Genomic DNA, 19266 nt, shown 5'->3' with positions numbered 1-19266 from the left:
ATTGTTGTAAATTCCACATTTAGATAATCAGAAGTTTATTTCTTACTTCTATTAGTTTCAGTGAACCTAGGAAACTTTTTTAAGATCACAAAGCTAGTAAATGGCAGAGGCAAGATTGAGCTTCTTATATTCATTTGGCAAAAAGAACATATCATCAAAAGAATAACTACAAAAAACACACTGCAGTATGAACAAATCCTTACAATATAATATTAAGTGAAAGAAGCAGAGTACAATATGTCATCTAAGGATTACTACTGGAAAAATATGGTATACTTTGGGAAAGAACTGGAAAACTGAAAATATATTGATTTGTTGGTAGAACATGTTTTCTTATATTTTTACTTATGATAATGATATAATGTTCCTGCAACAGTAATTTAATAAAGGAAATCTGACACAAATATGACAAAATGTCAATATTTGTTAAATCTTAGTATAAGGTAGATGGCACAGACTATGCACTTATCAAATACAAGCTGAACAAATAAAAGGTTCTCTATACTTTTCTGCCTCATTAAAATTTTGACATATTATAACTGAAATAAATAATTGGAATACCACATCAACCAAAATATGAAAATCTAGACGTGAGCATGGGACAGCACATGTTGTATTAAAGATTACCACATGGTTAAGATGTTCATGCTACACAAAGTGACCTGCAGATTTAACACAATCTCTATCAAAATCCCAATGGCAATTTTTGCAAAAATAGAAAAATTCATCCTAAAATTCATATGGAATCTCAAGGGACCCCAAACAGCAAAAACAATTTTAATAAAGAAGAACAAAACTGGAGGATTCATGCTCTCTGATTTCAAAATATATTACAAAGTTACAGTAACCAAAACTGCATAGTACTGGTACAAAGACAGACAAATAGAGCAATGCAATAAACTTCGAGAGCCCAGAAATAAACACTCACATATTCAGTCAAATGATCTTTGATAAGGATGCTGAGACCACTCAATGGGGAAAGGACAGTCTTTTCAGCAAATGGTGCTGAGGAAACTGGATATCCACATGCAAAAGAATGAGGTTGGACCATCTACAAAAATTAACTCAAATGGATTAAACCTAAATATAAAAACCTACAACTATAAAACTTCTAGAAGAAAGCTTCATGAAACTTTTCATGACAGTGGACTTAGCAATGATTTCTTGGTTCTGGAACCAAATGCAGAGGCAACAAAAGTAAAAACAGAAAAATGGACTACATCAAACCTAAAAACGTTTGTGCATCAAAGAACTCAACAGAGTCAAAAGGCATACTATTGAATGGGAGAAAATATCTGCAAGTCATATATCGGATAAGGAGCTAATATCCAGAATATATAAAGAATTCCTATAACAACAAAAAAAATCAAATAATCTCATTTAAAAAATGGGCATAGGACTTGAACAAACATTTCTCCAAAGAAGACATATAAATAGCCAATAAGTACATGAAAAGATGTTCAACATCACTTATTAAGAGATCAGCTGCTATGAACATGGATGTACAAATATTGACTCAAGACCCTGCTTTCACTTCTTTTGGCTGTATGCCCCAAAATGAGATTGCTGGATCACAAGGTAGTTCTATTTTTTGATTTTCTGAGTAACTGCCATAACATTTTTGATAGCAGTTGTACCATTTTGTAATCCCACCAAGAGTGCACAAGGGTTCCAATTTCTCCACATCCTTGCCAATACTTATTATTTTGGATTTTTTTGATAGTAGCCACCCTAATTGGTACAAAGTGATGTTTGTGGTTTTGATTTGCATTTGATTTGATTTGCATTGATCACTAATGATCACAGATACTATATGATTCCACTTATATGAGGTATCTACAGTACAATGAAATTCACAGAAACAGAAAGTAGAATGTTGAATATTAGGGGTTAGGGAGAAGGGGAAAAGGGTAATTGTTGTTTAATAGGTACAGAGTTTCAGTTTTGCAAGATAAGAAAATTCTGGAGACTGGTTGCACAACAGTGTGAATATATTTAATATTACTGAACTATATACTTTAAAATGTTAAGATGGTAAATTTTATGTTATGTGTGTTCTTTACCACAATTTTTAAAAAAAGAAAAAGATCACTGGATATGGAGTCAGGAAACTTGGATCTTCTAGATCTCACTAAATAACTCATTCTATTCTCTTCTATTAATATTTTCCAGGCACAGGACACTTTGAAATGAACACATTGTCATTTCAACTTGGAACCTCAGCCTGTCCTATTGCATGCAATGCTTCCCATTTATGAGTCATTTATAAGAGATCAGCTCCACAGTCAGAGATAGCATAACCTCACAAGCTATTCCCAAATACATATTAGATTTCATATGCAAATGCAACTCGATAATAAAAAGACAACCCTATTTAAAAATGCGCAAAAGATATGAATAGATATTTCTCCAGAGAAGATATATAAATGGCCAATAAGCACATGAAAAGATGCTCAACATCAACAGTCATTAGAAAAATGTAAATCAAAACCACAGATATGAGGAAGAATCAAGATGGCAGAGTAGGAGGACGTGAGCGCACTCCCTCTTGCAAGAGCACCAGAATTACAACTAACTGCTGAACAACCATCCACAGAAAGACACTGGAACTCACCAAAAAAAACCACCCCACATCCAGAGACAAAGGAGAAGCCTCAATGAGACGGCAGGAAGGGCGCAATCGTGTTAAAATCAAATCCCATAAAGGCTGGCTGGGTGACTCACAAGCTGGAGAACAGTTATACCACAGAAGTCCTGAGAGTTCTGAGCCCCACGCCAGGCTTCCTAACCTGGCAGTCCAGCAACGGGAAGGGGAATCCCCAGAGAATCAGACTTTGAAAGCCAGTGGGATTTGACTGCAGGACCTCCACAGGACTGGGGGAAACAGAGACTCCACTCTTGGAGGGCACACATAAAAGTGTGCTCACCAGGACCCAGGGGGAAGGAGCAGTGACCCATAGGAGACTGAACCAGACCCATATATACGCTGTCTACAAGAGACCCACTTCAGACCTAGGGACACATACAGACTGAAAGTGAGGGGATGGAAAAAGATATTCCATGCAAATGGAAATCAAAAGAAAGCTGGAGTAGCAATACTCGTATCAGATAAAATAGACTTTAAAATAAAAAATGTTACAAGAGACAAGAAAGGACACTGCATAAAGATTGAGGGATCCATCCAAGAAGAAGAGATAACAATTATAAATATATATGCACCCAACAGAGGAGCACCTCAATACATAAGGCAAATGCTAGCAACTATGAAAGAGGAAATCGACAGGAACACAATCATAGTGGGGGACTTTAACACCCCACTTACACCAATGGACAGATCATCCACACAGAAAATTAATAAGGAAACACAAGCTTTAAATGACACAATAAATCAGCTGCATTTAATAGATATCTAAAGGACATTACATCCAAAACCAGCAGATTACACATTCTTCTCAAGTGCACATGGGACATTCTCCAGGATAGATCACATTTTGGGTCATGAATCAAGCCTTGGTAAATTCAAGAAAACTGAAATCATATCAAGCATCTTTTCTGGCCACAATGCTATGAGATTAGAAATCAGTTACAGGAAAAAAACTGTAAGAATAAATACAAGCAAGATGTAGAGAAGCAATGGAGAGAACTGTATGAGGAAATGGAAAAAAGAAAACAGGAAGAAGAGGCCAGGAAGAAAAAGGAAAAGGAGGAGGAAAGGGAAGATGACATCTGGGGAATTGAAGAAGAGGAAGGTGAAGAGGAGTCTGCTGAGGACCCAGGAAATGACAGGCAGCTGAAGGAAGATGATGATGGAAGAGCATTTCTGGGTAAAAATGTAGAAGTCCGTGTTGACCAGAAGGATGAACTGTAACTGAGTAAAAAGTGGTCACCACTCGGAGGCAAATGGTGTCGCTTAGAAGGAAGAATGCTCATGAATTTGGCAAAATCTGGGAAGCAAAATTACTTGCTCTCTTTGGACGTTGAATATATATTTCTATCCCATATCCTTTGATCTGTATGACCTTGGGAAAGTCCCATAACCTCCTCGGGCTTCTATTTTCTTGTCAATGGATAATTCCTGTTTCATGAGGTTGTTGTAAGGATTAAATTAGTTATGTGTATAAAGTGCCTGATATAAAAAGACAGTCAACAAATGATAGCTGTTACTACTTATCATGATCATGGTATTTATAAAATTAATTGACAGTAAAAAAGCTTCTGTATAAAAACAAAAAAACAAAAAAAAACCACCACAGATATGCGATTCCACCTTATACCCACTAGGATGGCTATAATCAAAAAGAGAGAGTAACAAGAAGTGCTGGCAAGGATGTAGAAAAACTGGAACTCCCTCATACACTACTGCTGGGGATATGAAATGATGCAGGCACTCTGGAAAACAGTATGGCTGTTCCTAAAATGAGTTACTATCCAGCAATTCTACTCATAGGTATATACTCAAGAGAATAAAAACCTATGCCCACACAAAAATTTGTACACAAATGTTTATATAAGCATTATTCATAATAGACAAAAAGTGGAAATAACCCACATGTCCATTAACTGATGAATGGATTAAAAGTGTGGTCTACCAAAGTGGTTGCCAAGGTAGGGGCTGGAAGGTAAGTGAATAGATAGAAGTTGGTAAAAGGGTATAAACTTTAAGTTATAAGATGAATAAGGTCTGAGGATCTAATTAATATAAAACATAATTATAGTGACTACAGTTGACAACAGTATATTATATAATTGAAATCTGCTAAGAGAGTAGAATTTAAATGTCCTCAAAAAAACAAAAAGAAAGGTAAATCTGTGAGGTGATAGATGTGTTAATTAACTGAATGAATATCCTTTTACAATGCATATGTTCATCATGTTGTACACTTTAAATATCTTACAATTTTAATTGACAATTATACCTCGATAAATCTGGAAAAACACCAAACATGGTCTATCTGTACAATGGTATATTATTCAGCCATACATAGGAATGAAGTACTGATACATGCTTCAACAAGGATGAACCTGGAACACATTATGTGAAGGTGAAAGAAGCCAGTAATGAAAGATCACATATTGCATAATTCCATTTATATTAAATGTTTAGATTAGACAAACCTGTGGAGACAGAAAGTAGATTAGTGGTTGCCTAGATCTGGAAAGGGTGGACAGAAATGGGAAGTAACTGCAAATGAGTATGACATTTCTTTTAAAAGTGATGAAAATGTTCTAAAATTAGATTGTTGTGATGGTTGCACAACTGTGACTATACTAAAAATCACTGAATTATATACTTTGGATGAGTTACCTTTCAATAAAGCAGTGTGAAAAAGAGAGAGATTTATGTATAAAGGAATATCTCCTGGACAACTGAAGTTTATTCCTTTAGGGACTAAAGCTTAAATGTTTTCCCTTTCTTTTCTGTATTTTAACCATTTTGAATTAGATTCTCCCCATCCCCCATAAAAATGGACAGCTTGTTTTCTTTTACAGAGCAGAATGGATGCAACTGATCTCTTATGTATGCTTCAGGGTCATTGCAAACACAACTTTTTATACTGTGGCAAACAGAGATGCCTCTATGAAGCTGTGCTCAGTATTTTGTGTTGTTTTTAAGTTTAATTGGCATTATTAACATTTTCCCCATTATTTTTATTTATTTCTCCTTTATTGATATATAATAGACCTACAACATTGTTTAAGTTTAAGGTGTACAATATGTTGATTTGATACATTTATATATTGCAATATGATTACCACCATAGTGGTAGCTAACACCTCTATCATGTCACATAATTATCATTTTTTTGTGGTGGGAACAATTAAGATCTAGTCTCTTAGCAACTTTGAAGTTTATAATACAGTACTGTTACCTATAATTACTGTGCTGTGCATCAGATCTCCAGGATTTATCTATTAGCTGCAAGAAGTTGTGACTATTGGAGTTTCTCTGTGTCCTTTCTCAGGTGGAGACTGTTTAGCTATGCTCCTCATTGACTGACATGCCTCAGTTTGTCCTCCTAACAAAACTGCTGGAGTTCATAAAACCCCATATAATAGGGCCTATAAAAAATTATAAGGAAGAAATGAGTTGGAATTAAAAATGAAAGGATCTGGATGTGTTTTAGTACTACTATTTATATGTGACCATAAGCAAGTATCTGCATCTCAGTTGTAAAACAGTGCTAATATCTATAATGCAGAGCCAAAAGAACTAGAGATGTTAATGTGAAGCATTCAGTATAGTAGCACATAAAAGGTAAAATGTAACTGATACTTTGTATCAGAGTCTCAAATCTACTAAACACTATTTTTTTTACCTTGGACAAATCTCTTCATCTCTGTCTCAGTTTCTATGCTGTTAACATGTGAGAAAAGATCTCCCCTCACCTCTCAGAGTGTTGGAGGGCAAATTGATCATAAATTATTTATAATTTTGTAAACTCCAAAGAGGTACAAAGTATTATTCATTGATCTTAAGCATCACAAGAGGATCCTCACTAAATTAAAAATACTGTTGAAAAAAATGTACTCTCCTCCTTGCTAACACTAGCATCTTCAAATGCAAAGGATGTGGTGTACACCAGGTCCATTCCCTGTCATTAGCAAGATGTTCATAATCCATCCCAGAAGGCCTGTGGCTCATGCACACTAATCATGTCCCAGAAAAAGCACCCCTTCCCACCACTGTCCTCAAATCAACTGCTCAGCACGTTCTCACAGAACACTCACTATGCACACAACCCTGAGCTATGCTCTGAGGGAAATTCACACAGAATATCAGTTCCTGCCCTCAAAATACATAGGTTATTTTTGTTGGAAGACAATTCTTATGTTACTAGAGGACACTGAATCTGCATTCAAGGGATGACTATCAGAAAGCCATAATATTTTGAATGTGGCTTATGAAAATCAGTTCTATGACTTAGTCACAACTTCAGAAAAGAAAGTGCTAAGTTGTGTCCTACACACTCTCAGTGCTATACTGCAGAGGGACTAATATAAACTGAGGTTGGAAAGCTTCCCCAAGGAGATACACCTTGAAAGATGGGTAGGATCTGGATAAGTTTAGTGTGGACTGGTACGAAATGGGATTTTCTCATGGGATAAACCACGGGAAAAGAAGTACAGAGATGAGAAAAGGCCTGATGAAAAAGCATTCTGTTTGAGGGTAGGGTAGTACTGTAAGTTTTATGTTCCAATTTGTCAGAGCTATCAACAAGTGCTTTATATCTTATAGTTACTCTAAGTATCGATTATGATAGTATCTTTGTTCCCTAAAATATCTAATGATGAACAAGAAGAACAATGTTACCTTCGTTCCCCACCTTACACACTTTGAATCATTCCCTACCCCATCCTTCCAAGAACACAGGCTTTCACTCACCTCCATGTCATCTTCCTTTTTCCTTTTGTTTACTGACTCACTTCCTTCTTCGTCTTCTTCTTCTTCTTCTATGATTCCTTCTACTATAGATTTTGAGCCTTCTGGACTTGTAATTCCTTCACACCTAGGTTTAAAAAAAAAGTGTTATCAGACACCTCTCTTCTACACACAAATTACCTTAGAGATGCTGATATTTATGGCCTTTTATAATCAAATATTAGTTAAAACTTAACAATGCTCCTGGGAGAAGGAAGGTGTGAAAAATGTGCATTTTAAAATGTACAAAAGTAGACCAGGGCTGTGGAAGGTCATGGCCAATGTTTGACTATATTCCAAGGGCTGGTTTCCAGTTCCTGTGCCAATTCTGACCCACAGGAGGGAGTAACCATTTCCTGAGGCAATGGTGACAAGAGTTTTATTGGCATTATCTTCTATAATCCTCATAGCAATCCCATAAAGTAGCTCTGAAGAGTTAAAAAATTGTCAAGGATCACTTAGCTCATGAGTGGATGAGGCTGGGAGGCAGATCCAGGCCCAATTACCTCCAAAGCATGGTGCTTTCCTACTGTACTCTGCTTATAGTAGAACAAGGCTCAAACAGATGGGTAAAAGGCTCACACTTTTAATGAGCTGACAGAAACTGGCAATTACAATAACCAGGGCCAGATAAACCTTAGAGATTAGCACATCTGATCCAACCAATTATTGTTGTTGTTTTTCGTCTAAAAATAATATCTCTTTACTATATAATCAGGGAGAAAAATTGTTATAGGAACAGCTGCTACTATAATTCCTTTTAAAAAGAACTCGTTGGAAAAAAAATACATTGACAAGTGTTAAAGGTAAAACCCCAAGAGCCTAGGTAGCAGCTAGGGCCAAGGTCTGCTCTGCATGACAATTTGTTATTTTGCCCTTGAAAAAGGAGAGAGAAGGGAGAAGAGGAGAAAGAACAAGCAAAATAAAAAGAAACTGGGATAAACTGAAGGGTCACACTTCAGTGGTAGATTTTTAAGAATGATAACTTCTCTTTCTTGTCCCCTCTACCAAACCGTCTGTGATGTATATGTTCACAAGTGTTTTGTTAGGTGGGGTTTTCTTAGGAATTGAGGTGTCAAGTTTCACAGCTAGCTCAAAGTATCAAAGAAACAACCCCTGCTTTGGGAGTGGATTATGAAATTCAAGAGAATTACACCTAGATTAAGAAGGACAGAAGGTTCCAGCGGATATCTATGTGGCAATTAAAACACAGACTCTTACGTACATAGGTTTACATATTTAGAGAAGACACCACTTGAAGTAAAAATTTACAAATCGCTGAACCAGCTGCATGTAACTCCCTTTCAAAATGCTTTACCACTGGAAAAGAATCAAGATGGCGGAGTAGGAAGATGTGAGCGCACTCTCCCTTGCAAGAGCACCAGAATTAAAACTAACTGCTAAACAACCATCCACAGAAAGACACTGGAACTCACCAAAAAAAACCACCCCACATCCAGAGACAAAGGAGAAGCCTCAATGAGACGGCAGGAAGGGCGCAATCGTGTTAAAATCAAATCCCATAAAGGCTGGCTGGGTGACTCACAAGCTGGAGAACAGTTATACCACAGAAGTCCTGAGGGTTCTGAGCCCCACGCCAGGCTTCCTAACCTGGCAGTCCAGCAACGGGAAGGGGAATCCCCAGAGAATCAGACTTTGAAAGCCAGTGGGATTTGATTGTAGGACCTCCACAGGACTGGGGGAAACAGAGACTCCACTCTTGGAGGGCACACATAAAAGTGTGGACCCAGGGGGAAGGAGCAGTGACCCATAGGAGACTGAACCAGACCTACCTGCTGGTGGTGGACGGTTGCCTGCAGAGGTGCAGGGCAGCTGTGGCTCACCGAGGAGACAGGGGCACTGGCAGCAGGGGTTCTGAGAAGTACTCATTGGCGTGAGCCCTTCCAGAGTCCACCATTAGCTCCACCAAAGAGCCTGTAAGCTCCAATGCTGGGTTGCCTCAGGCCAAAAGACCACCAGGGTGGGAACACAGCCCCACCCATCAGCAGACAAGCAGATTAAAGTGTCACTGAGCTCCACCCACCAAATCAGATTAAAGTTTTACTGAGCTCCACCCACCCAGCCCAACCCACCATCAGTCCCTCCCATCAGGAAGCACCCATGAGCCTCCTAGACAGCTTCCTCCACAAGAAGGAAGACAGCAGTATCAAGCAGTATCAGCAATATTTCATCTTGTGGACTGAAAATCACAGCCACAGAAGGACAGAGAAAATGAAAAGGCAAAAGACTTTGTACCAGATGAAGGGACAACATAAAACACCAGAAAAACAACCAAATGAAGAGGAGATAGGCACTCTTCTGGAAAAAGAATTCAGAATGAAGATGATCCAGGACTTTGAAAAAAGATTGGACGCAAAGATCAAAAAGTTGCAAGAAAAGTTTACCAAAGACCTAGAAGAATTAAAGAACAAACAAACAGAGATATGCAACACAATAAGTGAAATGAAAAATACACTAGAAGGAACCAACAGCAGATTAACTGAGGCAGAAGGACGAATAAGTGACCTGGAAGACAGAATGGTGATAATCACTGATGCAGAAAAGAATAAAGAAAAAAGAATGAAAAGAACTGAAGACAGCCTAAGAGACCTCTGGGACAATGTTAAATGCACCAACATTCGCATTATAGGGGTCCCAGAAGGAGAAGAGAGAGAGATAGGACCTGAGAAAATACTGGAAGAGATTCTAGTTGAAAACTTCCCTAACATGAGAAAGGAAATAGCTATCCAAGTCCAGGAAGCGCAGAGAGTCCCAGGCAGGATAAACCCAAGGAGAAACACACCAAGACATATAGTAGTCAAACTGACAAAAATGAAAGACAGAGAAAAGTTATTAAAAGCAACAAGGGAAAAATGACAAATAACATACAAGGGAACTCCCATCAGGGTAACAGCTGATTTCTCAGCAGAAACTCTGCAAGCCAGAAGGGAGTGGCACGATATATTTAAAGTGATGACAGAGAAGAACCTACAACCAAGAATACTCTACCCAGCAAGGATCTCATTCAGATTCGACAGAGAAATCAAAAGCTTTACAGATAAGCAACAGTTAAGAGAATTCAGCACCACCAAACCAGCCTTACAACAAATGCTAAAGAACTTCTCTAAGCGGGAAACATAAGGGAAGAAAAGGACCCACAGAAACAAAAACAAAACAATGAAGAAAATGATAATAGGAACATACATATCGATAATTACCTTGAATGTAAATGGACTAAATGCACCAACCAAAAGACACAGACTGGCTGAATGGATCCAAAAAGAAGACCCATATATATGCTGTCTACAAGAGACCCACTTCAGACCTAGGGACACACACAGACTGAAAGTGAGGGGATGGAAAAAGATATTCCATGCAAATGGAAATCAAAAGAAAGCTGGAGTAGCAATACTCGTATCAGATAAAATAGACTTTAAAATAAAAAATGTTACAAGAGACAAGAAAGGACACTGCATAAAGATTGAGGGATCCATCCAAGAAGAAGAGATAACAATTATAAATATATATGCACCCAACAGAGGAGCACCTCAATACATAAGGCAAATGCTAGCAACTATGAAAGAGGAAATCGACAGGAACACAATCATAGTGGGGGACTTTAACACCCCACTTACACCAATGGACAGATCATCCACACAGAAAATTAATAAGGAAACACAAGCTTTAAATGACACAATAAATCAGCTGCATTTAATAGATATCTAAAGGACATTACATCCAAAACCAGCAGATTACACATTCTTCTCAAGTGCACATGGGACATTCTCCAGGATAGATCACATTTTGGGTCATGAATCAAGCCTTGGTAAATTCAAGAAAACTGAAATCATATCAAGCATCTTTTCTGGCCACAATGCTATGAGATTAGAAATCAATTACAGGAAAAAAACTGTAAAAAACACAAACACATGGAGGCTAAACAATATGCTACTAAATAACCAACAGATCACTGAAGAAATCAAAGAGGAAATCAAAAAATACCTAGAGACAAATGACAGTGAAAACACAATGATCCAAAACCTGTGGGATACAGCAAAAGCAGTTCTAAGAGGGAAGTTTATAGCAATACAATCCTACCTCAAGAAACAAGAAAAATCCCAAATAAACAATCTAAACTTACACCTAAAGAAACGAGAGAAAGAAGAGCAAACAATACCCACAGTTAGTAGACAGAGAGAAATCATAAAGATCAGAGCAGAAATAAATGAAGTAGAAACTAAGAAAACAATAGCAAAAATCAATAAAACTAAAAGCTGGTTCTTTGAGAAGATAAATAAAATCGATAAACCTCTAGCAAGACTCATCAAGAAAAAGAGGGAGAGGACTCAAATCAACAAAATTAGAAATGAAACAGGAGAAGTTACAATGGACACCACAGAAATAAAAAGCACCATAAGAGATTACTACAAGCAACTATATGCCAATAAAATGGACAACCTGGATGAAATGGACAGATTCTTAGAAAAGTATAACCTTCCAAGACTGAACCAGGAAGACATAGGAAATATGAACAGACCAATCACAAGTAATGAAATTGAAACGGTGATTAAGAATCTCCCAACAAACAAAAGTCCAGGACCAGATGGATTCACAGGTGAATTCTATCAAACATTTAGAGAAGAGCTAACACCCATCCTTCTCAAGCTCTTCCAAAACAATGCAGAGGAAGGAACACTCCCAAACTCATTTTCTGAAGCCACCATCACCCTGATATCAAAACCAGACAAAGATACTACAAAAAAAGAAAACTACAGACCAATATCACTGATGAATTTAGATGCAAAAATCCTCAACAAAATCCTAGCCAACAGAATCCAACAACGCATTAAAAGGATCATCCACCATGATCAAGTGAGGTTTATCCCTGGAATGCAAGGATTCTTCAATATATGCAAATCAATCAATGTGATACACCACATTAACAAACTGAAGGATAAAAACCACATGATCGGGAGGAAAAGATGGCGGCGAAGTAGAGAGACGTGGAGTGCATCCCTCCCCACAGATGCATTGGGAATGCACGGAAGGACGCAGTAATTCTCACAGAGAACCAGCTGAACACCAGCAGACGGCCTCGGACACCGGATGCGACTGCGGGGAGCCCGACATAGCCCGTAGGGAGGCATCTACGAGGGCTCAAAGAGGGTGAAGCGGCGGAGCTGTGGCAGACGGGAGGGAGTGAGAAACATTCGGAGGGTCCGCAGCGCAGCTCAGCGTTCCCGGACCGAGACATCGATCTGCGGCTGAACGGAGGGTCCAGGAGCGGGAGCGTGGGAGCAGGAGAGCTGGTTCAGTGTGGGAAACATTGTTGCCGGTAGGGTGACGGACCGAGAGGACAGGAGGGAGGAGGCCCGCGGAGAGGAGTGCCCATTCCTGAGAGCTGCCCGGCCTTGATGGGGGCTGGAGGCTGCAGGCTCACTGGCGGCTGGGAGGAGCCACGCGCATAGCCTCTCTCTCTCTTTCCGCGCCTCTGCAACAGGCAGTGGAGAGAAGCCCTGCGGGCCACCTAAGGCGCTCAGGGATAACAAGTACCCTCAGGCACTCGGGTGGGGCTAGATTAAAACCCCTTGCAACGCCAGCAGCAGGGAGGCTGCCGAGAGAAAAAAAAAGAATAAAAGAAAAGAAAAAAACCCCCGAGAGAGGCCCAACTCTAAGACTTTCTGTTTACGCCTGAGCCACCGGTGCCCTCTGCAACAGGCACCTCCAAGCCTGACTGAGACATCAGTGCGCCACTGCTCACTCCCTCCCAGGAGAAGGAGACATTGTTGTACCCTCTCCCTCCCCACACACCGACGCTTACAGACGAACAATAAAGGAACCTCTGCTGGTCACAGAATAACGCAAAAAAACCCAAGGACAAGCAACCCCAAAAGTTTGGACAACCATGAGGAAACAAAGAAACACCATGCAGGCAAAGGAGCAAGAAAAAAACCCACAAGACCAAATAAATGAGGAGGAAATAGGAAAAATGCCTGAAAAGGAATTTAGAGTAATGATAGTAAAAATGATACAAAATCTCAATAACAAAATAGAGAAAGTACAAGAAACAGTTCATAAGAACTCAGAAAAACAAACAGCAATGGATAACAAAATAACTGAAATTAAAAATACTCTAGATGCTATAACCAGCAGAATGACTGAGGCAGAAGAAAGAATAAGTGAGTTGGAAGATAGAATGGGGGAAATAACTGCCACAGAGCAGGAAAAAGAAAAAATAATAAAAAGATTAGAAGACAGTCTCAGAGACCTCACTGATAACATTAAGCGTACCAACATTCGAATTATAGGCATCCCAGAAGAAGAAGAAAACAAGAAAGGGTCTGAGAAAATATTTGAAGAGGTTATAGTGGAAAACTTCCCCAACATGGGAAAGGAAATAATTAACCAAGTCCAAGAAGCACAGAGAGTCCCATACAGAATAAACCCAAGGAGAAATACACCGAGACACATATTAATCAAACTAACGACAACTAAACACAAAGAAAAAATATTAAAAGCAGCAAGAGAAAAGCAACAAACAACATATAAGGGAAAACCCATCAGGATAACAGCTGACCTTTCCACAGAAACTCTGCAGGCCAGAAGGGAATGGCAGGATATACTGAAAGTCCTGAAAGAGAGAAACCTACAGCCAAGAATACTCTACCCAGCAAGAATCTCATTCAGATTTGAGGGAGAAATCAGAAGCTTTCCAGACAAGCAAAAATTAAGAGAATTCAGCACCACCAAACCAGCCTTACAACAAGTGCTAAAGGAACTTCTCTAAGTAGGAAACACAAGAAAAGGAAAACACCTACAAATACAAACTCAAAACAATTAAGAAAATGGTCATTGGAACACACATGTCAATAATCACCTTAAATGTAAATGGATTAAATGCTCCAACCAAAAGACACAGACTGGCTGAATGGATACAAAAACAAGACCCTTCTATATGCTGCCTACAAGAAACCCACTTCAGACCAAGGGATACATATAGACTGAAAGTAAAGGGATGGAAAAAGATATTCCATGCAAATGGAAGTCAAAAGAAAGCTGGAGTAGCAATACTCATATCAGACAAATTAGACTTGAAAGTAAAGACTATTAAAAGAGACAAGGAAGGACACTACATAATGATCAAGGGATCCATCCAAGAAGAACATATCACAATGGTAAATATCTATGCCCCCAATATAGGAGCACCTCAATACATAAGGCAAATGCTAACAGCTATAAAAGGGGACATCGACAGGAACACAATAATAGTGGGAGACTTGAACACCCCACTTACATCAATGGACAGATCATCCAAACAGAAAATAAATAAAGACACACAAGCTTTAAATGACACATTAGACCATCTCGACTTAATTGATATTTATAGGACATTCCATCCAAAAACAACAGAATACACGTTCTTCTCAAGTGCACATGGAACATTTTCCAGGATAGATCACATCTTGGGTCACAAATCAAACCTCAGCAAATTCAAGAAAATTGAAATCATATCAAGCATCTTCTCAGACCACAACGCCATGAGACTAGATATCAATTACAGGAAAAAAACTGCAAAAAAGACAAACACATGGAGGCTAAACAATTCACTCTTAAACAACCAAGGAATCACTACAGAAATCAAAGAGGAAATCAAAAAATATCTAGAAACAAATGACAACGAAAACACAACAACCCAAAACCTATGGGATGCAGCAAAAGCAGTTCTAAGGGGGAAGTTTATAGCAATACAGTCCTACCTTAAGAAACAAGAAAATGATCGAATAAACAACCTAACCTTACACCTCAAACAACTAGAGAAAGAAGAACAAAGAAACCCTAAAGTGAGCAGAAGAAAAGAAATCATAAAGATCAGAGCAGAAATAAATGAAAAAGAAAGGAAAGAAACCATAAGAAAAATAAATAAAACTAAAAGCTGGTTCTTTGAGAAGATTAACAAAATTGATAAACCATTAGCCAGACTCATCAAGAAAAAAAGGGAGAAGATGCAAATCAACAGAATTAGAAATGAAAAAGGAGAAGTCACAACGGACACCTCAGAAATACAAAAGATCATGAGAGACTACTACAAGCAACTATATGCCAATCAATTGGATAACCTGGAAGAAATGGATACATTCTTAGAAAAATACAATCTTCCAAGACTGAACCAGGAAGAAATAGAAACCATGAACAGACCAATCACAAGTACGGAAATTGAGGCAGTGATTAAAAATCTCCCAACACACAAAAGCCCAGGACCAGATGGGTTCACAGGCGAATTCTATCAAACATTTCGAGAAGAGTTAACACCTATCCTTCTCAAACTCTTCCAAAATATTGCAGAAGGCGGAGCACTCCCAAACTCATTCTACGAGGCTACCATCACCCTGATACCAAAACCAGGCAAAGATGTCACAAAAAAAGAAAACTATAGACCAATATCACTGATGAATATAGATGCAAAAATCCTCAACAAAATACTAGCTAACAGACTGCAACAGCGCATTAAAAAAATCATACACCATGATCAAGTGGGGTTTATCCCTGGGATGCAAGGATTCTTCAATATACGCAAATCAATCAATGTGATACATCATATCAACAAATTGAAGGATAAAAACCACATGATCATTTCAATAGATGCAGAAAAAGCTTTTGACAAAGTTCAACATCCATTTATGATAAAAGCTCTCCAGAAAATGGGCATAGAAGGAAATTACCTCAACATAATAAAAGCCATATATGCAAAACCAAAAGCCAACATTGTTCTCAATGGAGAAAAACTGGAAGAATTCCCCCTAAAAACAGGAACAAGACAAGGGTGTCCACTCTCACCACTATTATTCAACATAGTTTTGGAAGTTTTAGCCACAGCAATCAGAGAAGAAAAAGAAATAAAAGGAATCCAAATTGGAAAAGAAGAAGTAAAATTGTCACTCTTTGCAGATGACATGATAGTATGTATAGAAAACCCTAAAGACTCTACCAGAAAACTGCTAGCACTAATTGATGAGTTTAGTCAAGTAGCAGGATACAAAATTAATGCACAGAAATCTCTTGCATTCCTATACACTAACAACGGAAGAGCAGAAAGAGAAATTAAGGAAACAATCCCATTCAACATTGCAACAAAAAGAATAAAATACCTAGGAATAAACCTGCCTAAGGAGGCAAAAGATCTGTATGCAGAAAACTTTAAGACATTGATGAAAGAAATCAAAGACGACACAAACAGATGGAGGGACATACCATGTTCCTGGATTGGAAGAATCAACATCGTGAAAATGTCTGTACTACCCAAAGCAATTTACAGATTCAATGCAATCCCGATCAAATTACCAATGACATTTTTCACAGAACTAGAGCAAGAAATCTTACGATTTGTATGGAAACGCAAAAGACCCCGAATAGCCAAAGCAATCTTGAGAAGGAAAAATGGAGTTGGTGGAATCAGGCTTCCTGACTTCAAACTATACTACAAGGCCATAGTGATCAAGACAGTATGGTACTGGCACAAAAATAGAAAGGAAGATCAATGGAATAGAATAGAGAACTCAGAAGTAAGCCCAAACACATATAGGCACCTTATCTTTGACAAAGGAGGCAAGAATATACAATGGAAAAAAGACAGCCTCTTCAATAAGTGGTGCTGGGAGAACTGGGCAGCAACATGCAAAAGAATGAAATTAGAACACTTCCTAACACCATACACAAAAGTAAACTCCAAATGGATTAAAGACCTACATGTAAGGCCAGACACTATCAAACTCCTAGAGGAAAACATAGGCAGAACACTATATGACATCCATCAAAGCGCCATCCTTTTTGACCCACCTCCTAGAATCATGGAAATAAAATCAAGAATAAATGAATGGGACCTCATGAAACTTAAAAGCTTTTGCACAGCAAAAGAAACCATAAACAAGACTAAAAGGCAACCCTCAGAGTGGGAAAAAATAATTGCCTATGAAACAACGGACAAAGGATTAACCTCCAAAATATACAAGCAGCTCATGAAGCTTAATACCAAAAAAGCAAATAACCCAATCCACAAATGGGCAGAAGACCTAAATAGACATTTCTCCAAAGAAGACATACAGATGGCCAACAAACACATGAAAAGATGCTCCACATCACTAATCATCAGAGAAATGCAAGTCAAAGCCACAATGAGGTATCACCTCACACCAGTCAGAATGGCCATCATCACAAAGTCTGGAAACAACAAATGTTGGAGAGGGTGTGGAGAAAAGGGAACTCTCCTGCACTGTTGGTGGGACTGTAAATTGGTACAGCCACTATGGAAAACAATTTGGAGGTTCCTTAAAAAACTACAAATAGAACTACCATATGATCCAGTAATCCCACTACTGGGCATATACCCAAAGAAAACCATAATCCCAAAAGAAACTTGTACCATAATGTTTATTGCAGCACTCTTTACAATAGCCAGGACATGGAAGCAACCTAAATGCCCATCAACAAATGAATGGATACAGAAGATGTGGCATATATATACCATGGAATATTACTCAGCTATAAAAAGGGATGAGATGGAGCTATATATAATGAGGTGGATAGAACTACAGTCTGTCATACAGAGTGAAGTAAGTCAGAAAGAGAAGGACAAATATTGTATGCTAACTCACATATACGGAATCTAAAAATGGTACTGTTGGACTCAGTGACTAGAACAAGGAAGCAGATACAGAGAATGGACTGGAGAACTCGAGGTATGGGAGGGGGCGGGGGGTGAAGGGGAAACTGAGACGAAGCGAGAGAGTAACACAGACATATATATACTACCAACTGTAAAATAGTCAGTGGGAACTTGTTGTATAACAAAGGGAGTCCAACTCGAGGATGGAAGATGCCTTTGAGGACTGGGGCGGGGAGGGTGGGGGGGGCTTGGGGGGGGCATCAAGGAAGGGAGGGAAGATGGGGATATGTGTATAAAAACGGATGATTGAACCTGGTGTACCCCCCAAAAAAATAAGTAAATAAATAAATAAATTAATTAATTAAAAAAAAAAAAAAAAAAAACCACATGATCATCTCAACAGATGAAGAAAAAGCTTTTGACAAAATGCAACATCCATTTATGATAAAAACTCTCCAGACAGTGGGCATAGAGGGAACCTACCTCAACATAATAAAGGCCATATATGACAAACCCACAGCAAACATCATTCTCAATGGTGAAAACCTGGAAGCAGTCCCTCTAAGATCAGGAACAAGACAAGGATGTCCACTCTCGCCACTACTATTCAGCATAGTTTTGGAAGCCCTTGCCACAGCAATCAGAGAAGAAAAAGAAATAAAAGGAATCCAAATTGGAAAAGAAGAAGTCAAACTGTCACTGTTCGCAGATGACATGATACTATACATAGAAAATCCTAAAGATGCCACCAGAAAACTACTTGAGCTAATCAATGAATTTGGTAAAGTTGCAGGATACAAAATTAATACACAGAAATCTCTTGCATTTCTATACACCAACAATGAAAGATCAGAAAGAGAAATTAAGGAAACAATCCCATTCACCATTGCAACAAAAAGAATAAAATACCTAGGAATAAACCTAACCAAGGAGGTAAAAGACCTGTATGCATAAAACTATAAGACACTCATGAAAGAAATCAAAGAAGACACAAACAGATGGAGGCACGTACCATGTTCTTGGATTGGAAGAATCAACATTGTGAAAATGACTATATTACCGAAAGCAATTTATAGATTCAATGCAATCCCCATCAAATTACCAATGGCATTTTTCACAGAACTAGAACAAGAAATTTTACGATTTGTATGGAAACGCAAAAGACCCCGAATAGCCAAAGCAATCT

The 19266-nt window shown here is 38.4% G+C and overlaps 1 protein-coding gene across 2 annotated transcripts in view; it reads right to left on the bottom strand.

Annotated features, from left to right (window-relative positions):
* The window catches only part of PPME1 (protein phosphatase methylesterase 1), an 87728-nt gene that overhangs the window by 7854 nt on the left and 60608 nt on the right, over positions 1-19266 (bottom strand). Inside the window, exons 8-9 of one of the 2 annotated variants that reach the window (XM_057750371.1) lie at positions 7385-7508; positions 929-1051 (exon numbers count right to left, since the gene is read on the bottom strand). In XM_057750371.1, the coding sequence (XP_057606354.1) occupies positions 929-1051; positions 7385-7508 (247 nt within the window). The remainder of the gene's footprint in view (positions 1-928; positions 1052-7384; positions 7509-19266) is intronic. The other variant, XM_057750372.1, reaches the window with a different exon arrangement.

This window comes from Hippopotamus amphibius, chromosome 9 (genome assembly GCF_030028045.1).
Source record: "Hippopotamus amphibius kiboko isolate mHipAmp2 chromosome 9, mHipAmp2.hap2, whole genome shotgun sequence".
NCBI classification, from domain to species: domain Eukaryota; kingdom Metazoa; phylum Chordata; class Mammalia; order Artiodactyla; family Hippopotamidae; genus Hippopotamus; species Hippopotamus amphibius.
The sequence above is the reverse complement of the archived record's forward strand: the minus strand, read 5'-3'. Positions and strand labels throughout refer to the sequence as shown.